This window comes from Dryobates pubescens, chromosome 8 (genome assembly GCF_014839835.1).
Source record: "Dryobates pubescens isolate bDryPub1 chromosome 8, bDryPub1.pri, whole genome shotgun sequence".
NCBI lineage: Eukaryota > Metazoa > Chordata > Aves > Piciformes > Picidae > Dryobates > Dryobates pubescens.
Window position 1 is genome coordinate 8,179,523 of NC_071619.1, and position 18,807 is coordinate 8,198,329.

The 18,807-nt window shown below is 50.1% G+C and overlaps 1 protein-coding gene across 1 annotated transcript; it reads right to left on the minus strand.

Annotated features, from left to right (window-relative positions):
• On the minus strand, window positions 1-9,470 carry DUSP5 (dual specificity phosphatase 5). The gene is made up of 4 exons (XM_009908222.2): window positions 8,905-9,470; window positions 4,445-4,587; window positions 2,834-3,053; window positions 1-589 (listed from the first exon to the last, which is right to left on the minus strand). Exons 1-4 carry the CDS (start codon window positions 9,296-9,298, stop codon window positions 189-191), a joined length of 1,158 nt encoding a protein of 385 aa, XP_009906524.2. The 5' UTR covers window positions 9,299-9,470; the 3' UTR covers window positions 1-188.
• Between the last annotated feature and the right edge of the window lie 9,337 nt (window positions 9,471-18,807).

The window sequence follows — 18,807 nt, forward strand, 5'->3', positions numbered from 1 at the left end:
ATAAACCCTGCCACACTTCGAGCACTTGTGTCTTACAGTCACAGCATCTGGGAAGTATGACCCACGGTAACTTCTCCATCTCGGACTAAGTCAAGGAAGTTTCTCTATTGCACGTTCATGAAATGTTCTTGTTGAGGGTCACAGTTTGGATCAGAGGACCACACCAGCTCTGGTCTCCCCCGGGATGTTCAGCAGGACGAAGATGCTGTCATGGGGCTGAGCTTCAGCTGGTGGACAGGAGAGTGGATGGGCACAGAACTTAACACTGAGGTAGGAAAGGCAAAACAGGAGCCTTCAAAGTTGTTGCCTAATGTCAGTTCCTCCGCAAAGAAGGATGCGGCTTCTCTTTTGCACGAGGCGACAGCAGGGCTGGGAGTGGAAGACAAGATCTCTGACTCGTACTGTAGCAACTGGCCCATGAAACCAAAGTTTGGGGAGATCAGGCTCCGGCGCTGCTTGATGTAATCAAAGGCTTCCTCCAGGCAGAACTTCTTTGTCTTCATGAGATAGGCCATGCAGATGGTGGGAGAGCGCGAGATCCCTGCTTCGCAGTGTACCAGGATCTTGCCTCCTGTTCGTCTGACATAATCTAGGGGAAAAGAGTCGTTGCAGACATCAGCTGTTGGAGATGGAGAGGACACCAAAACACACAGCACTGGAGGTGAAGCATGGCATGCAGCCCATCCACCAGCAAGGAGAGGCTTGTTCTTCTGTTGGGTACCAAGGGTGACATTGAGATTAAAAGGGAAGGAGGACAAAGCCTAGCCTGAGATGGAGCTGGGCTGGTGATGGTTTCAGAATCTATGGATCCTGATTTGGTTCTTTCTGTATTTTTTTTTTTTTAGGAAAGTCTTTTCCTGTCTCCTTCCTATGTGCCTATTTCTCTTTCAGATGAACAGACTTTGCAGAGATAGACACTAACTACCTGGGCAATGCTTGTGTTTGCTGTACCTACATTTCTCCTCTGCTGTACCTGTATTTCTCTGCTTGTGGCTCAAAGTGTTGACCCAAGCTCAGCCAGGCCAGACCTCCCACCATCAGGTCTTTCAAAAGCTACAGGGCTGCCTTCATTTCACCAGCTTTGATAGGAAACCAGAAGTCCAAATGCAACCCCCTGCTTGGCCAGTTTGCAGCAAACAGCAGTACCAGGAGCTGAACCCTTGGTGGGTACCCTTGGGTGGAGATGCTGAGCTCGATCCCTGGGGCCTCACCACAAAGCACACAAGGACTGGGAGGCAGTTGCTAATTACAGCTTGGTTAGAAGATGCTTGGACTTAAGTCAGGATATAAAAGGCTTATGCAAAGCACACATTTTACACAACAGGAGCCACTGTGGTTACTCACACAACCCAATGATTGTTATTAGATTAAAGAGAATGTGCTGAAAATAAGCCTTTTCCACACAAAAAATAGAGTTTAAAAATAGACACTCTCTGCTCTTTTGCCTTGAGTAACATGTTCAAGCCCCAATTTATGGATAACTGCATTTTGCACAGTGCTCAATGAAACAACGCAGAGCTGAGCAAGTTATCATTTGCCTGTCTTCGATTGTCTGCCAGGGGACTGGTGACACCACAAGAAGTTATATTTAACTACTACACAAAATAACGAAGACATGGATTTGAATCATCCCCAGCATCTACACCACACACAAGAGAAAAGAAAGAGAAGGAGGAGAAGAAGAAAAGAAAGAGAAGAAGGAGGAGAAGAAGAAAAGAAAGAGAAGAAGGAGGAGAAGAAGAAAAGAAAGAGAAGAAGGAGGAGAAGAAGAAAAGAAAGAGAAGAAGGAGGAGAAGAAGAAAAGAAAGAGAAGAAGGAGGAGAAGAAGAAAAGAAAGAGAAGAAGGAGGAGAAGAAGAAAAGAAAGAGAAGAAGGAGGAGAAGAAGAAAAGAAAGAGAAGAAGGAGGAGAAGAAGAAAAGAAAGAGAAGAAGGAGGAGAAGAAGAAAAGAAAGAGAAGAAGGAGAAGAAGAAAAGAAAGAGAAGAAGAAGAAGAGTCATCCTCAAAGTCTGAGAAATTTCCAAGTGACTCAACAATCATCAGAAAGGGTTTGGGATGAGATAGAGGGGCACTGTGAACTAGCAGTTCCCTGAAAGGTGTGAGAAGTCCCTTACCAGGAAGGGAAGAGCATATCCCTCACATGAAGTTTTCCCAATTCTGCCTGCACAGTCAAGGGACTCAGCCTCAGCTGAGCAATGAGTCCAGCAAGTCTGTAACTGGGGTAATATTCTGAACGTTCCTGGAGAGCTACAGCACCCATTTCAACACCATCTCCACCCAGGCTCAGACTGCTCTACCCCCCTAAGTCACCCTGTGCCTATCAGGGAGAGGCTTCTCCCCTGCAGTAACTGGCATGGCCAGTGTCACCTGCCCAGCCCAAAGTTTTCTAAAGGTTACAGGGCTTTTTGTTTGTTTTGTTTCCACCCACACACCTTGGAGTGTTTGAGGAAAGGAGAAATGGAAAGAGTTCTGCTATAAAAGGAGGTGCTGGATCCCTAACTCCCTGGCTTTGGGATATCTCAGCACAGCAAGGCAATAAGCTGTGTGTGCTTTTCCTGGCTTTTACAGGGCCTGGCATACAAACCCAAGGAAACAATTATGCTTTCTCCCCCCCCTTTAATAAACAAACAAATAAATAACAATTTAAAAAATCCTCACACAAAACTCTCTGCCAGGAGAGATGTTGGGGAAGGCAGAGAGCCTAAACTGTTGCTGTGCCACCTGAGGACACAGAGAAAATAACTTGCCCTTCCCACCAATATGTATTTAAAACAAAAAAAAAAAAGGGGGCATTTAAAACACAAAGATGTGGAAATCTCTTCATTTGGACCTACCGATGAAGTCAATGGCTTCCTGGAAGTGTGAGCTGATGTCTGCTGTGTGACTGTCCTCCACTGGGATCCACTTGTAGCAATACTGGTCTTTGAAGGACTCTGAGCTTTTCCTGGAGACATTGAGGAGGGCTGTGATGTGCAGGTTGGCAAGAAACTCGCACTTGGAAGCGTGATAGGCACTACCAAGGTAGAGAAAAGGCAGGATTTCAACTGGACCACCCTGGAAGAAAAAAAGAGCAGAAACATTTAATTCCTTTTCAAAGGTATCTGAGTCCTGATACACAAGAGGTAAAGGAGCCTGGAACCTGTGTGGGTATCCAGTCTCTCCCTTGCTGGTTTTCGGATCCCAGTGCTGCCAGGCAGTGAATCACTGCAAAGGCAAAGCCCACAGAAGAAAAAGGCTTTCATTTTCTTGTCTACATCTGCAAGGTACAAAGTGAGATCTAGTCCACTCACGTGCAGGGTGGTTCTGGATTTAAAACACCATCTCTTGGGATGCACCTTTCATATGTAAGGCCCACCCTCTCCAAGGCTTTACCAAAATGCATGTGAGGCAGGGAGCCACATTCAGGCAGGGAGGAAGAGGCTGCTCTAAGTTAGCTCATGGCTTCATCCCCTCTGCTCACACCTCCAAAGGTGAAGGGAAGCAAAAAAAAAATTGGAGCAAGGCTCCCTGTTCCTCCCCACACCTTCCTGGGGCACAGCACCTTCTGAGTCACCCACCCCAAGATATCATCTTGGTTCCTCCTTTCTGAGTGCAGGCAGAGGCTGGGTGACAAGACCACAAAAGAACAGAAAGCCACCACCTGACAGAAGGCTTTCAGAGATCACAGGTAACTTTCCATGATGCACAAGAGCTGCTGCCAGCCCTCAGCTGTGAGAAACCAGCTTTCCACCCCACTGAGCCGCCTGCCCGGCAGGTCCCCACATACCGGGGGCTGCCGGAAGCCAGAGTGGGGGGCAGGGGGTGCTCCCTGGGGAGCTGAGGGGCATCACCTGGGAGTTCCCCCCAGCGCCCGGAAGCGCAGCCCTGGCGGAAGCGGCCTGACCGCAGGGTGACGTCTCAGAGCACGTGTGTTCCTTAGGCTGGGGCGGCACAGGACTAGGACAATTTCCCCTGCACAAGGGCAGCTCTCAAGAGCCAATGCCTCTGCTCAGAAGCGGCCCCGGCTCTCTCTGCCAGCCTCAGATCTCTTCGTGGGGTCTCAGAGGAGGCATGGACAAAGCGTGCTCCCTCATCTGCTGGAAAACTGACACTCTTGGCAGCTTCTCCCCTGCTCATTGTCAGTCTCCTGGGGAGGCATGAGCTGCTCATAGCTCACACTGCCTGGCTGTCTGATACAGATAAGTTGCAAATACAATTTTGGGGCTAGACAGGGTGGTTTCTCTCCTTCTGTTGCCTAATTTTCAAGCCAGGTTGAGGTGATGCTGACCAGCAGCACACAGAGAATGTCTTATTTGACATGCAAGCTGCCAGCCTGGACTGTGACAACTCATTGGCAGCCTGCACAAGCACGGGGGCCACCAGCACCCTGCCAGCCTCCAACAGAGCTCAGGGGCAGGAGGGAGACACCCAAGGAGAAGGTCACCTGCTGCAGCCATGACACACACCTGGTCATAAGCGGGTTTGTGGTTGGCACTCTGCTTCTCACAGTGGCTGGCAAGGTTTCTCTCTGCCTCAGTCTTCTCCGGGGAAATGAGTTTTCCATCCACACAGCACTCAGGATATTGCGAATTAAAGGTTTCATATCCTCCTAGGGGGGGAAAAAAAGAAAGAATGTTTGTGCTTCCAAAACCTGCTTTAATTAAAGTGGAAAAGAAATGAAGCTCTGGAGCCTGAAATGCAGTGGGATAGTGCCACGCAGCAATGGCCCCAGGGGGTTAAGGAGGGATAGTGTTCCCCTGGGGCAATGGGTTTGCTTAAAAGGCTTCGGGCAGGCGAGGAAAAGCCTCTGATACCGCTGACAATTATTAACTTGCCGAAAGCTGGTGGATCCAGATTAAAACTGTTAATGACTGTAATTCCATTGAGTCTAGCAACCATTAACTCCAGTACAGCAGGGACTAAACTCCCTCCCCCAGGTTTTATATATGAGCATTTGAGATAGAGACTCCTGTAATCAGCAGCCATCCTCTCTGAATTTGTCATTATTATATATGTTGTGACAACCTCAGAAATGTTTTATTTGCGTTGTTGAAGGGACATAAGCACAAGAGGAGGATGCTGGCAACCATGTCATTAATCACCACAATGCACAAAACAGTGAGGTAAGGAAAACAGCCCCACTGAGACCAATCTATTAAATAACAACTATAAAACTTAATGAAATCCTGTGACAGCACTTGACAACTGAATAGCCCCACATGAGCTATTCTGCATGGTTAAGTAGCACATTTGTTTCATTCAGTGCGCTGCTAATGAAAAGGAATTAATCCTATTATTACATTGTTACTCAAAGTTTGTCGTCAGCTAAATCGTTGCCTGTTTCCAGGCTGGGAGCAGGCTGCACGGAGGCACACCATTTCCAAAATGAATGTGAATAAGGCAGGTAGTGTTAAGCAGCCTGGAAAGGTCAGTGCTGTGCCACGTGTCTTACCACCTGTGCTTTTTCAGAAGGGGAATGAATGGTGAAAGCTCTCGAACAGTTAGATTCAATAATCCTTCAGAGTGTGGCCCTCAAGTAAACAAGGCTGGGAAGCAAACCCTTCCGTGCCATTCATTCACCTGCAGCAGTTTCACCCTGATAAGCGGCGTCAGTGTGGGCACCTGGGTGCAAGGAAGGGCTTCCAAACAAAGGAAGCGCTGAAGATCTGGGCGGCCACAGGGCCCCCACCTCCCTGGTTGCCAGAGCTGCCTGGTACAGCTACCTGTGACATTTCAGCCCTGTAAGGCTGGTGTCTCATTTGTTTGCAGTGTTTGAGCAGATATGTGCTCAAATCCATGACGTGCTGCTGCCACCCACACAGTCCAGCCATGGGGTCCTCATGTTGCAAGTGGAGGGCACGATCCAAAGCCCACTGAGCGTGATGGAAATCTGTTTTCCATGACGGAGAGCAGGAGGATGACTTTGTAGTCAGCTGGCACTCAGCACCTGCACCTTTCGTCCTACTCCCTGGGCACCAGTCACATTCAGCCAGCTCACCCCAGAGCTCACAGTGTGAGGCAGTGGGTCAGGCAGCCAAGTGACCCTGGAGACTATAAGTGGGGGTTGATAAAATGATATCCACAACAACTGGGTTGATAAAGTGATATCCCTAACAACTGGCAGTCTGAAAAGCCAACAAACACAAAACATCTCTCCAGACTCCTCCACTCTTCTGATCTCCAGCTGCCCTTTGTGGGGTGGACTTGCAAATCCTCTTGTTTTGCATAGTTGACCTTTCCTCGCCCCTGCCCTCCAACCCCTGCCATCGCATAGGGAAAATACGTCCAGATTACATAAATAGACATTATGCTCATTTACACCCTGCCCAGCATTGTTGATTTTACTCTTGAATGAGCACAGAAACCTGCTCAAGCCAAGCCAGCATGTGAGTTTGAACAGACATGCATGTCTCATGTCTCTGGGGCAGCTAATGCATGCAGCTGGTGAATGGTTAATTACAAGCCTTGGGGATCAGGATATTTGCAGGCCCTTCTTACAGTGAGTCATCTTCTCATCCCATCCTGCAGCAATCTCCTCTCTTCCCCCTCCCCACTCAACCTGGCTTCCCTGAGGTCATTTCTGCACATACTCAGTTGCTCATCACAGAGCTGGGCTGTGCTTTGGTTTTAATCAATAAATAATAGAACCCTTGTCAGTGTCAGGGGAGGACTGGTTGTTTTATCTTTCTGCAAGCTCTTCCCCTGCCACACAACCACTTTCACCGAGCTGGGGCTGAGCTCACCCAGAATGAAACTGCACCTACACAGACAAAAAAAACCCCATGACAACCCCTGGAAGCCAAAAAGCGAGGGAAGAAACTGTGCCCGACATACAACTTGGCAAGCAATTGCTCTGTGCTGTTTGCCCTTCCTGGGGCCAGATCTCCAGGATGCTTGGCAACCTGGTGAGGTTGTGATGACCTGTTCATATCTTATCACTGCAGCTTCTGAGTCAAGACTAACACCCCCTCCCAACTCCCCCACACCTAGGGAGAACAGGAATAAAAGGGGAACCTCCAAGTGTTGGGGTTTTATTTAGTTGTTTTTATTTTTCTTTCTTTCCTTCCTTTCCTCCCCCCCCTCCCACCCCCGGTGTTTTTACAGCCCATTATTGCCAAGTCGATGCTACAGACTCCCAAGTGACCCTTTCTTCTGAAAGTGCCCAATGCTTCAGGGTGATTTATATCCCCACTGTCCCAGAGATCTTTGTCCAGACCACATCAGCTTCCTGGGGGTCTGTGGCCCCAGTGAATCAGCAGCGCTGCCCACTGAGTCACTGGCTCCTCAGGTCACACAGGATCTGAAACAGAGCTGCAGACTTCACGGGCCTGATCCTGCGACTCACATCACTTCCAGCAAAGGGTAACAGAAGCAGAAAAAGGAGGAAACTTTCTCATCCACTACGGGAGAAATCTTTTTAGCCTCAGACCGACAGGCTTTCAGATAAGGCACTTTGCAATATACAGAAGGTACAAGGCAGAGCCTACATCAAACCCCCAGATAAACTGCCCACAGCCACAAGCACCACTTCAAAGTGTGGGGCTGGTACACGAGGAGGGAAGGACGACCTTGTGGCTAAAAGAGGCGACTGAGAGTCAGCAAAGCTTAATACAGCCCTTGCTTTGTCACAGCTTCATAGTGCGTCCCTGGAAGATGTTCATCCCCGCTTTAATGGATTCCCCAAGGATTTGCCTGGCCCAGCACAGTGCAAGTTTTCCTGCCCTGCAGCAGAAGAATTGGTGCTTTTGGGGCAACTGTCAGATTCCAGGGTAGGCTGGAGTTACCCAGACACACTCAAGGTGGTGGCAAACTTCCATCCCCTTTAATACTGGGCAATACCCAAGTTGGAGGCGCCTTTACTTGGCAGGGGTGCCCTCCGGGCACTGTTCATTCTAGGTGACGAAGTGGAAGCACATTAGGACGAAAATCAGTGCGATAAAATCTCAATAAAAGTCAATTAACTAGGGCCGGTGAAGACAAAGGGGCAGAGTTTATTCAGGAAATAGCTCCTAGTTTTCTACTCCATTTACGGCCTCGCCATGACCTCAGGATAATGGCAAGGGGAGTGTTTCGGAACTCCTGCTTCGGCGTGCCTCGCTCCGGAGAGCCCCGCGGTCCCGGCAGCCAGCTGAGCTGAGCGCTGCTTCAGGGGGAGGCACGGAAGAGGGAGGGGGCTCAGAACACAGAGAGGGCACAAAGACAAAGGCACTGCCAGGTGAAATGGCGTGGAAGAAGGGATGGAAGGACAGAGAGGGGGCAGGCCGCCTTTTTCTTAAATCGTTTTATTGTCCCCGGATTACACGGGGGGAAAACAAAGAACTGCAACCAAAGGTCTGTAACACACGTGAGGGGAGGAGGTGCTTCCGTCCAGTTACAAGCCCTGGAGTATCGTCTGTGGGTTTCCCCTGCCAGCATCGATGTACCCCACAGAGAGATGAAGCTCTCCCCCGAGCACCGATCCCCGGGTTTCGAGCGCCCAAGACATGCCGCTCCGTAACACCGGGCGGAGACGGATGAGCGGTGGCCTTGGCTCTCCTCTGACCCGCGGGGCTGATTTTAATTTCTACGGAGCCCCGATCTCTTCTCTCCCATTCTCCCTTTGATAATCTGCAACTGTTGCTCTTCCTCCCTAATATTCTTTGCTTTCCCTCAGCCTCTTAAACGCTCGGCGGGGGTGAGCGGAAAGGCATCTGGGCTCAGCCCACAGAATCTATCCGGGATTTAGCTCTAGTGGGTGGAAAAGAGACGAAATCCCGGCGTTACCTCTCTGCCCTGCACCAATAATCAGGTTAACTGTGGGCCGGTGGTGCCGGAGGAGAGGGGTCGGAAACACTACGGGGCTGCAGCTACCCAGGGGGTCTTTGAGGAAAGGCCTGACCCTGCTCCCCCCAGCCCCTCCCCCCCTTGTCCTTGCCACTTCTCTCACCTTTCAGGAAGCAGACCCTGGTCCCGGCCTCCGGCAGGCTGGAGAGCAGGGCGTTGAGGACGATCTGGGCCGTGCTGTCCTTCTTTAACTTCTGCCAGTGCCCCGTACCCTGGTCCAGCACCACCACGGCTGCCAGGCGGGCGCTCCCAGCCGTCGCCTCGCTGCCCAGCAGCAGCCGGGCTCGGGCCGCCGCGTCGGGCACCACAAAGTGGAGCGGCACGGCCCCGCCGCGGGCCCGCCGCATCACTACTGAGTTGAGGTTGACGTTGAGCGAGCCACGGAGGCAGGAGGCCGAGTAGGACAGGTAGGGCCGGCAGTCCAGCACCAGGCAGCGGGAGGGCTCCTTCCGCAGGAGCTTTCTCAGCTGGCGGCAGTCGAGGGACGTGACTTTCATGCCGGCCGCAGGTCGCTCCCGGACGTAGCCGGGACAGGAGCGAGCAGAGCGGCAGGAGGGTGCCTGCCGAAAAGTCCTGGTGAGAGCGCGGAAGCCGCGGGGCTCGGCCGGCGGCGCGACGGGAGGAGCGCAGGCACCGCTGCAGCGCCGAGCACGGGCAGGGAATCCCGGCTGCCGCCGCTGGGCGCTTTATGAATGGGAGGCCGGGCACTGACGACACTGCCCATATACGGGAGCGACGCCCGCCCGCCAAACATGGGCATCCCCCGCCCCGCGCCGCCCGCCGCGCCGCCCCTCGCCGGGGATCCCCTCCCTCCCCGCTAGCGGGAGGGGCCGGGCCGCGCAGGCCGCCTTAGTCAGGCTCGGAGGCAGAGGAAGCTGAAAAACGCCGCAAAAATTCTTCAGTCATCGGCCTGAGGCTCAGCCTAGCATCACCGCTCCCCCTCCCCAGTCAGCACGCAGAGCCGGGAAGCGTGCCGGAGGAGGAGGAGGGGGGAGGAAGGAAGGGCAGCGCTGGGGCAGGTTTCTCACACCAGGATGCAAAGGGGGTTTCAGGTCCCCTCATTTCCCCTTTACTGTGCATGTCCTCAGCCCCGACACAGCCCCATGCCTGCACCTGCCTGCAAGGACGGCTGCTGATCAGACAACGGGAGCTTTTGGCTCTCAGGCACCTTCAGGAAGAGCTGGGTCTCCTTCCCGGGCCGCAGATCACATCAAGACAGTGCTGTAGACTGCCTGGGGAACAGCTCCCAGGATGTGGTTACCTGGGCCAAGGTTTTCAGCCTGGCAGCAAAAGAGGCAACAAGGAATAACAGCTTGGGAGGAAGCAAGATCTGCCATTTTTGCGGAATCAGTGAATGCTCTGGAGGGGGCAGTCAGGGATGGTGAAGGCCACCTGCAACAGAAAAATTGCTGTCATGGCTGTTTAGCAAGGGTCTTGTGTCCCTTTCCTCGTGGCAAACTTTGAGGTTGCAAGAGTGTGCCCCAAGGACCTTTGAGACTTGCACTACAGACCTCAGTCTGTGCCTGAGGCACAGCACTAAGATGCACAGAAATGAGGAAATTTGACACTTGCCCTTTCCTTGTAGATAAGTTTTGCGAAGAGACCATAAAGAGATCTGGAAATTCCTGGAAGAAGTTAGGCAAAAGGATGAGGTCCAGTCAAGCTCATTACAGCCTGGGCAGATTACGCAGTGGAGCTCTCTAAGAGCAGGGTGTCATTTATTCTGATGGTGCCCTGAAAGTATGTTCACCTCAACAGCGGGCAGGAAGTGCCAGCCCTGCCTTACATTGCCTGCAGCTGAAACAGAGAAGCGTGAAAGAGACCCTGTGAGGAAAAGATTCATGCTGGTTGAAAGAATAGCAACTACTAGTTTTGAAGCATCTCCTCCTCCTCTTCCTCTTTCAACCTCCCTGCAGGCTGGCTCCTAACCCGACCCCTCTCACTCCCCTCCTCTGAGTCAGTTTGAGTATGAGACAGAACAAAAATAGAAATAGCTTGTGGGTAGTGGCAGATGTTCACAGAGTGTCTTAGCATGGGTGTTGTCTTCACCTGGCCACTGCTGTCGTGGCAGCCCAGCTCCTTCTCTCCTTCTGCCCCTTACTCTGGAAGGGCATTGCTGGAGCTGCATGGCATCTCCATGTGCCAGCATGATCCCTGCCAGCACTGGGTCCTCACCATGAGGGAGACGATTGCCACAGCCACACTGTCAAATTTCCCATCACCCTATGGGCAGGGTGATTGCTCCCCTTTATTTTGCACTAGATGGGGACTCTGGCACAGATAGGGGCACAGTGCTTTATTCCCACCCACTTACACAGCACCTGAGCACAACCTGCCTTTCCTGCCTCACAGCCCTCAGCCTCAGGAGCTGCTTCTTCCTCCCAGAGAAGCAGCCTGGCTCCCTCGGAGCCTGACCCCAGTAACAGCCTAGCTGATAGCTGGTCCCAGTGCGGCACAGGGAGGGGAAGAGGGGCTGCGGGCAGATGCTAGTCTACTCCTTGCTCCTGGGCGGAAGGAGGGGGGCAGCGCGGTCACACGAGAGCATAATTTCCTCTCAGGAAACCCAAGTGAAATGTAGAGGGGTGGGAAAGAGAGCTTTCCCCTCCACCACTCCTCCTGGCAGAAGTGGTAGTCTGAAGGAGGGGGCAAAGCATGCCAGCCCAGAAAATCAAGTCTCTGGGGAATACCTGAAGTTTGGCATGGGCTGGTGGCAGGGTGTATATACCCAGACCTGACCTGCAACTGACCTTCCTCCTTTTAGACACCTAATGCCGAGCATCCAAACAACTGCCTTTCAGTAGATTACAGCTCTCTTTTGTTTCTAAATTGAGTGAGTCATGACCACCTTTTTATTAGAAGAAAATAACAAGGCTAACAGCAGCAGGACTAATGCTTCCTCCGCTGCAGGGTGCTGGACGCAGAGTGTCCCTGACTTCTCTGCCCACCAGCGAAATGACTCGGATACACTTGGAAATAGATGAGCAATCGGGGCTGATGCTGTCAGGGCTGTAGAATGGACATGGGATACTTTTCCCCTGATAAAGCAGTTCCTTCGTTTGTTAGGTGCTCCCAGCCAGAAGGGAGAAAGGGGCTCGATTCCCGTAAATGGAGGTGGTTCAAGTAACTTAACCCACTCACCGCTTTAGGTAGGAAACTCCCCTCCTCCCTGCAGCACTTTACATCATTCCCACTTAGGTTCTGCTGCGTCTTTTTGCTCCTCCTCCCACTTCCCCTTGGTAATCTCCCAGGCTCTTTCGTCCTTTGTCTCGGGCTTTTATCGGGGCTTTCAAATCAGCTGGTCCTTTCCTTTTCTTCCAGGCTGTATTTCCCTAACCTAGCTCATTCTTCCCATCTCCCCTCCCCGCCTCCTCCGGGTTCTTTGTTTCTGCCTGTTCTCAATGCTGCAGAGGGAAACTTTCTTGCTGCAGCTGTGAAGGGGTGGCCCCAGCTTATGGAGGGGTGGCCCCAGCTCCTGGTGGGGCACAGATGGATCCACATCCCACATAATAGCCTCCCAGGGCACAGCACCTGTGGGGTGACATCCAGAGAGTATTGCTCACGAGAAAAATGCTGCCTTTTGGAGAGAATAAAACTCAAAAGGAGCTTTAACCAGGGGCTTAATTGAATAAATGAATGCCATTTCTTGGGAAGCAAAAGAGACAGGATCAGCCACGTTTCTACGACTCAAATTGCCTGAGCTGAGACAAGGGACATCTTGTGCTAGGTTCTGTTAGTGCGCTTGTCACCCCAAAGAGTTAACTCCAAATCTCAGCAAGACCAAAAGTGAGACAGAATCATCAAACTGGCTGCTGGAAAGGAGGCTGGGGTGGGGGGAAGGCAGATCACAGGGGTCACGCAGGAGATGGGTCAGGGAGCTGGTGTAGAGAATAACCTAAATGCCATGGAGTCCTAGTCTGAGGTTTGAGCTGCATCATATCCCTGCTGGGGCACAATCCTGAGCCCTTATCCCCTGGCCAGTTGTGAAATGCAGAGATTCCTCAGATGAACAGAACACAGCACAAGACAGCAGAGAAGATGGCTTGGCATTTCTTTAATGTTATTAAATTTTCCATAACATCAGTTTCTAAATTTGGAGTGGCTGATGTCAAAACACTTACAGCACAAGCAGTGAGATAAGTTTGTGCCAGTAAACGCAGAGCTGGAAGGCAGGTAAATTTATAGCCGGGGTTAAGGAACACTGAGCAGTGGCAGTAAGAGATTGTCAAGCTGAGACCCTCATGGGTGTCATGGCTTGGTCATTGTTGAGATAAGGTTGAACAGAACAGATCAGACCGTGAACCTCCTTGTAAATTTCTCTGTGTCAATGGAATACTCTGTGGCTAAAAGCTTACTCTAGAAGGTGAAAAGCAGTATCAGACACATCAGGACAACTCCCTGCCTGACGTTGTGGCCCCATAGACATGATTGGATGTCAAGCTGGAATACTTTTTCTTCCCCCAGAAAGCTAATAAAAAGATTAGAAACTGCTTAGGCCTTTTCAGTCAAAAAAAGTTCATTCATTTTTCACTTTTAATCTACATTCTGTACAACTCCGTAATCATAAGTGACCATTCCCAAAGAACTGAAGCATAATGACTTACACAATTAGGAAGAGCCAACCAAATCTCAGTTTATTGCAGCCCTGGTGTCTCTCAGATCTGGTTTATATTCCCAGCTCTGCTGCTGTAAACAGAATTAAGCTGAACAGTGCATTGGCTTGAATGTGAGTTGCCTGCACTCAGCATTTCTGAAAATCAGGCTGAAAGGGAATCTCAGACTTACATCTGGTTTTTACCTGACTCATGCCTACGTGACTCCACCAACTGCTGCAAGCTGTTGTCAATAGCTGCTGTCAGGAGTGAAAGAGGAATAAACCAAACCTCCTATCTCCTTTTAGAAGCCACTGTTCTTTCTGTTCCACTAGCTGATGACTTACTCCCACATACAGATGGACAGCCAATTTTTAAAACAGGGATTCCAGCTATCTGCATAATCAAGTTTCAGAGTCTCTGCTTGCCTGACATGGCCCAGAGCATCACAAGCCATATTGATGGAGTATGTGTCATGTGCCAGTTATGAACATAAAGAACCCATCTTCCCAACTGCAACCACGTCCCAGCGCCGGAGTAGCTGTAGTCAATTGTTTACACGGGAAAATGATTTGTGTAGTTAGCTGCCATTAACGTGAGACAAAGGCCTTTTGTTCTTTTATCAACTTGCCAGTTCTCATTTGTTCTTTCCTTTTCCTGCTGCTGGTTCTCTGCACGCATTTCTCTTCTTCTTGTCCTGCCTCTTCCCTTTTCCCAGATGTATTTCCCTGCTCCTATTCTGCACTGGCAGACACCCTCCTTCTATCACAACTGCTCTCAGGTTAGGTTTTCACTCACATTTCCCAGCTATTCTTGCCCACCGGTACCCAATCAGCCTCTTGTGCTGTGAATCCTAGTGATTACTGTTTCTTTAGACTGTTAGGAGCTACCAAATAGCATAAAATATTCTTAACACATAGAATCATAGAATTGTTAGGGTTGGAAGGGACCTCAAGGATCCCTGCCATGGGATGGGACACCTCACACTAGATCAGGTTGCTCAGAGCCACATCCAGCCTGGCCTTAAAAACCTCCAGGGATGAGGCTTCCACCACCTCCCTGAGCAACCTGTTCCAGTGTCTCACCACCCTCATGGGGAAGAACTTCTTCCTAACATCCAATCTGAATCTACCCATTTCTATTTTTTTCTCATTCTCCCCAGTCCTATCATTACCTGACACCCTAAAAACTCCCTCCCCAGCTTGCTTGTAGCCCCCCACATACGGTTAAACTGACAATCAGCACAAGCATCTCGTGGAGAAATGCTGCTTACTTTGGTCCAGGCCTTCTGTAAGAAAATCTTACTGTTGCTGCAGTGGATTCTCTCTGCTTTGGTCTTTCTGACTGACTCATTTCTGAAGCACAGGGTTGTTGCCTAGCAGGTATAATCACATAAACATAATCCACTGCACAGTGTGTGTTACTATGCCCCCTCCATTGAGTACAGCTCCTGGGTACAGAAATGACTTTTTGAGCTCAAACCAGAACACCTCATGCTTTTAGCTGAGGCAGCTTTGGAGTAATTTCTGTGGGCTGCACAGATATAAACAAAATAAACACTTTCAGTAAAAAACATTACACCTCTGTTTTCTATAGCATTGCCAGTAGCAGAAAAAAAACCCCAGCCCACTGCACAGCACCTTCTTGTTCTTGGGAGTTCTCAGGCATAGCACAGGCAGGAAGATCAGAGGGGTCACAATGCAGGCTACAAATCTCTACTCCAGCACAAGCATGGCATTGCACATCTGATGCCTGAAAAGCTCTTCATCCCCCCTTTGCAATGAGAAAACAAAAAGTGGATCTAGGCTTTGGTCTACCTTCTGGACATCACCCTAGATGGTATTTGTGGATGGCATTTGGGTCTGCTGAAGGGTATCTAGAAGGCAGCTGTGGGGAGGAAGGAAGCAGCTGGAGCGGGTGGGCTGGGGGAGGCTGTGGTGATGGCAGGCTGCAAATAGATCGCCTGGAGCTGTAAAGAGGAAGGAGATAAAGCAGACCTCCTCTTTCACTGGTGGCAACACAGGGGGCAACGGGCTTAAAGTGAAGGAAGGCACATCTGCTGTAGGTGGAGGGAAGCTTCTCGAGGGCAGAGAGCGGCAGTGCTGGGGTCACTCGCCGCAGCAGGCTGCGGTTCTCTGCTGCTGTTGGCTCCAAGAATAGGCTGAACAAAAGTCTGTCCGGAAAGACTTACACAAAGTCGATCTTGCCCTGGAGTAGGGGTGGGCTGGATGACCTTCCAAGAAGGAATCTTCCTACAAATCCTTTTTATTTTTTTTGCTTTTAAACAGGCTTGTGCAGGTCATGCTGAGGCACTCACGTGTGTGCTTTGCTAGCTATCCTGAAATCTTGTAAATGGCTAAACAACCTGAACTAGTAACTTGATTAATTTCTCTCTACTGGATGTCCTTTCTGCCAAAGTTAGCAGTTACATCAAGTATTGTCTCCCTCCCCTGCTACCTGAATCAGTGAGAGAATAATAACAATGAAAACCACCATAATGATTGGAAGTAAATATTGTTTGCTCTCTCAAAACAAACCTAGTGAAATAAAGTTGTAAGAGAGAGGAAATAACCTGCGTCTTTTATGTTCCTTTCTCCTAGGCTCCTACTTACTTAACCCCATTTAAACTTTGTATCAGCTTATGACATCCGGTGAAAGTACACTACAGCTTATTAAAATTTAAAGCTGTTACTCCAAGGGAAAACACTGAAAGCTCTTTTATGGATTAGCCAAGCCGGCAGGATGTGGCTTCGACTTTGTATCCTTTTGATGGCAGAGCTCGCTGGAGCATCTTTATGAAATAAATCTTCCTCATCGCTGCATCACTGTCAGCAGGTTACAGTTTGCATTTCATGCACCAAGCTGTGTGTGCCAGTAGGACTGCCATAGAACCACAGAATTCAAGAATCAGTCAGGGTTGGAAGGGACCGCAAGGATCACCTAGTTCCAACCCCCCTGCCATGGGCAGGGACACCCCACACTAGATCAGGCTGGCCAGAGCCTCATTCAGCCTGGTCTTAAACACCTCCAGGGATGGGGCCTCAACCACCTCCCTGGACAACCCATTCCAGGGTTTCACCACTCTCATGGTGAAGAACTTCCTCCTCACATCCAGCCTGAATCTCCCCACCTCCAGCTTCATTCCATTCCTTCTAGTCCTCACACTACCCGATATCCTAAGAAGTCCCTCCCCAGCCTTCTTGTAGGTCCCCTTCAGATACTGGAAGGCCACAATAAGGTCACCTCAGAGCCTTCTCTTCTCCAGACTGAACAGCCCCAACTCCTTCAGTCTGTCCTCATAGGAGAGGTGCTCCAGCCCTCTGATCATCCTCATGGCCCTTCTCTGGATACCTTCCAGCACATCCATATCCCTCTTGTAATAGGGGCTCCAGAACTGGTCGCAGTACTCCAGGTGGGGTCTCACCAGAGCTGAGTAGTGGGGGAGAATCACCTCCCTCGACCTGCTGTCACAGAATCACAGAACATTAGAGGTTGAAAGGATCAGAGATCATTGAGTACAACCCCTCTGCCAAAGCAGGAGCACCTAGGGTAGTCCACACAGGAATGCATTCAGGTGGGGAATAGAATAGAATTAACCAGGTTGGAAAAGACCTTTGAGATCATCAAGTCCAACCTATCACCCAACACCATCTAATCAACTAAACCTTGGCACCAAGTGCCTCGTCCAGTCCCCTCTTAAACACCTCCAGCAATGGTGACTCCACCACCTCCCTGGGCAGCCCATTCCAATGGCCAATCACTCCTTCTGTGAAGAACCTCTTCCTACCATCTAGCCTAAACCTCCCCTGGCACAGCTTGAGACTGTGTCCTGTTTTGAAAATCACCAGAGAAGGAGACTCCACAACCTCTCTGGGCAGCCTGCTCCAGTGCTTTGTCACCCTCACTGTAAAGAAGTTTCTCCTCATGTTGAGGTGAAATTTATGCTCAAGTTTTATCCATTGTTCCTTGCCTTGTTACTGCAGACCACCAAAAAGACACTGCCCCCTTTCACTTGACACCCACCCCTCAGACATTTATACACATGGATGAGATTCCCTCTCAGTCTTCTCTTCTCAAGACTAAACAGCCCCAGGTCTCTAAGTCTCTCTTCATAGAGGAGATGCTCGAGCCCCTTAATCATCCTTGTGGTGCTCTGTTGGATTCTCTCCAGCAGGTCCCTGTTGTTCCACCCCTGTATTTCACAGGCAAAGTGAGAGGGTATCAAATACTACCTCCATAAAATACAGCTATGTATGAGACAAAGTAGATGCCATTCAGTTTTAAAACCAGAAGAGTTCAAATAACCTGCCATGAATTTGCTCACCTTTGTCCTGAGACCAGCAGGACCTGGGTGATGGTTTGTGTCAGTATTATCAAACACACAGCTGAAGGAGTGCAGTGCCTTTGTTTCTCTTAAGTCAGCTTTGTATTTGAAACTCTTCCCAATACAATGCTGCTGCTTGCAGTATGAGTTTTCACCACAGTTTCCTCCTGGCAGGAAAGAGCCTGCGGGGTGACATAGCTGATTTCCTCCACAGACATGGCAAATACACAGGAACTCTTGCAACAGAAGCTGCCTTGCCGCTAGCTTTGCAAGCTGCACCCCCAGCAACCCCTTCTAGGTATGGACAAAGTCATCTTTTATTTAGCTCACATTCCTGGGAAAGGGTGGTCCCCTCTGAGAGAGAGGCTGTTCTTCTATGGGCTTACTTTCAAAATAGCTCCTTCAGTAGATGCTTTGGCTTACACAAGTGCAGACAAGCCCTGGGTCCCCATCTCTCTGGTCCTTCAACTTCAAGTGCATTTAATCTCACTTCCTATGATATCCTCCCCGAGGGCTTGAGGGCCTGGAAGAGACTAATATATCACATTTAAAAGGGGGATTTCCAGGATTATTAAGGCTCCTGTTTAATTAAAAAGAAAAAATTTCAAAGCCAGGCCCTTCCCCTATCCCTTCCCAAGTTCCTTCTGGGAAATGCCTGTTCTTGCAGGGACTGCTCGTGGTGAAGGATCTCTGGGGCTATCTTATAGCCCCATCCTATAGTTCTGATAAAGCAAGTAATAGCTAGTCCTCCAGAGCAGGAGAAAAATGTTAATGCTATAAACTGCTACTTGCTCCATCCCTCCTGCACCCAGGGGGTTCTGCTTTACTTTCTTTTGCTAAGTAATCCACAGAGAGCCAAGCCAGAAGTCATTGTGCTGGAGGAGGCAGACCATTCTGCACCACCCCTTGCTCCATCTTGGACGTGGAGAGTGTAACTCTGGCTGAAGATCAGCACAGGGCTGTCACATTTCACACCACTGCAGATGTTGGCTGTGTGAATGTGTGCTGGCAGCCTCACTAAACACAGTTTTGGGGCTGTGAGCTTTGGCAGTTTTTATTATTCATGAACTGTGAGCAGGGACTTCAGACACAC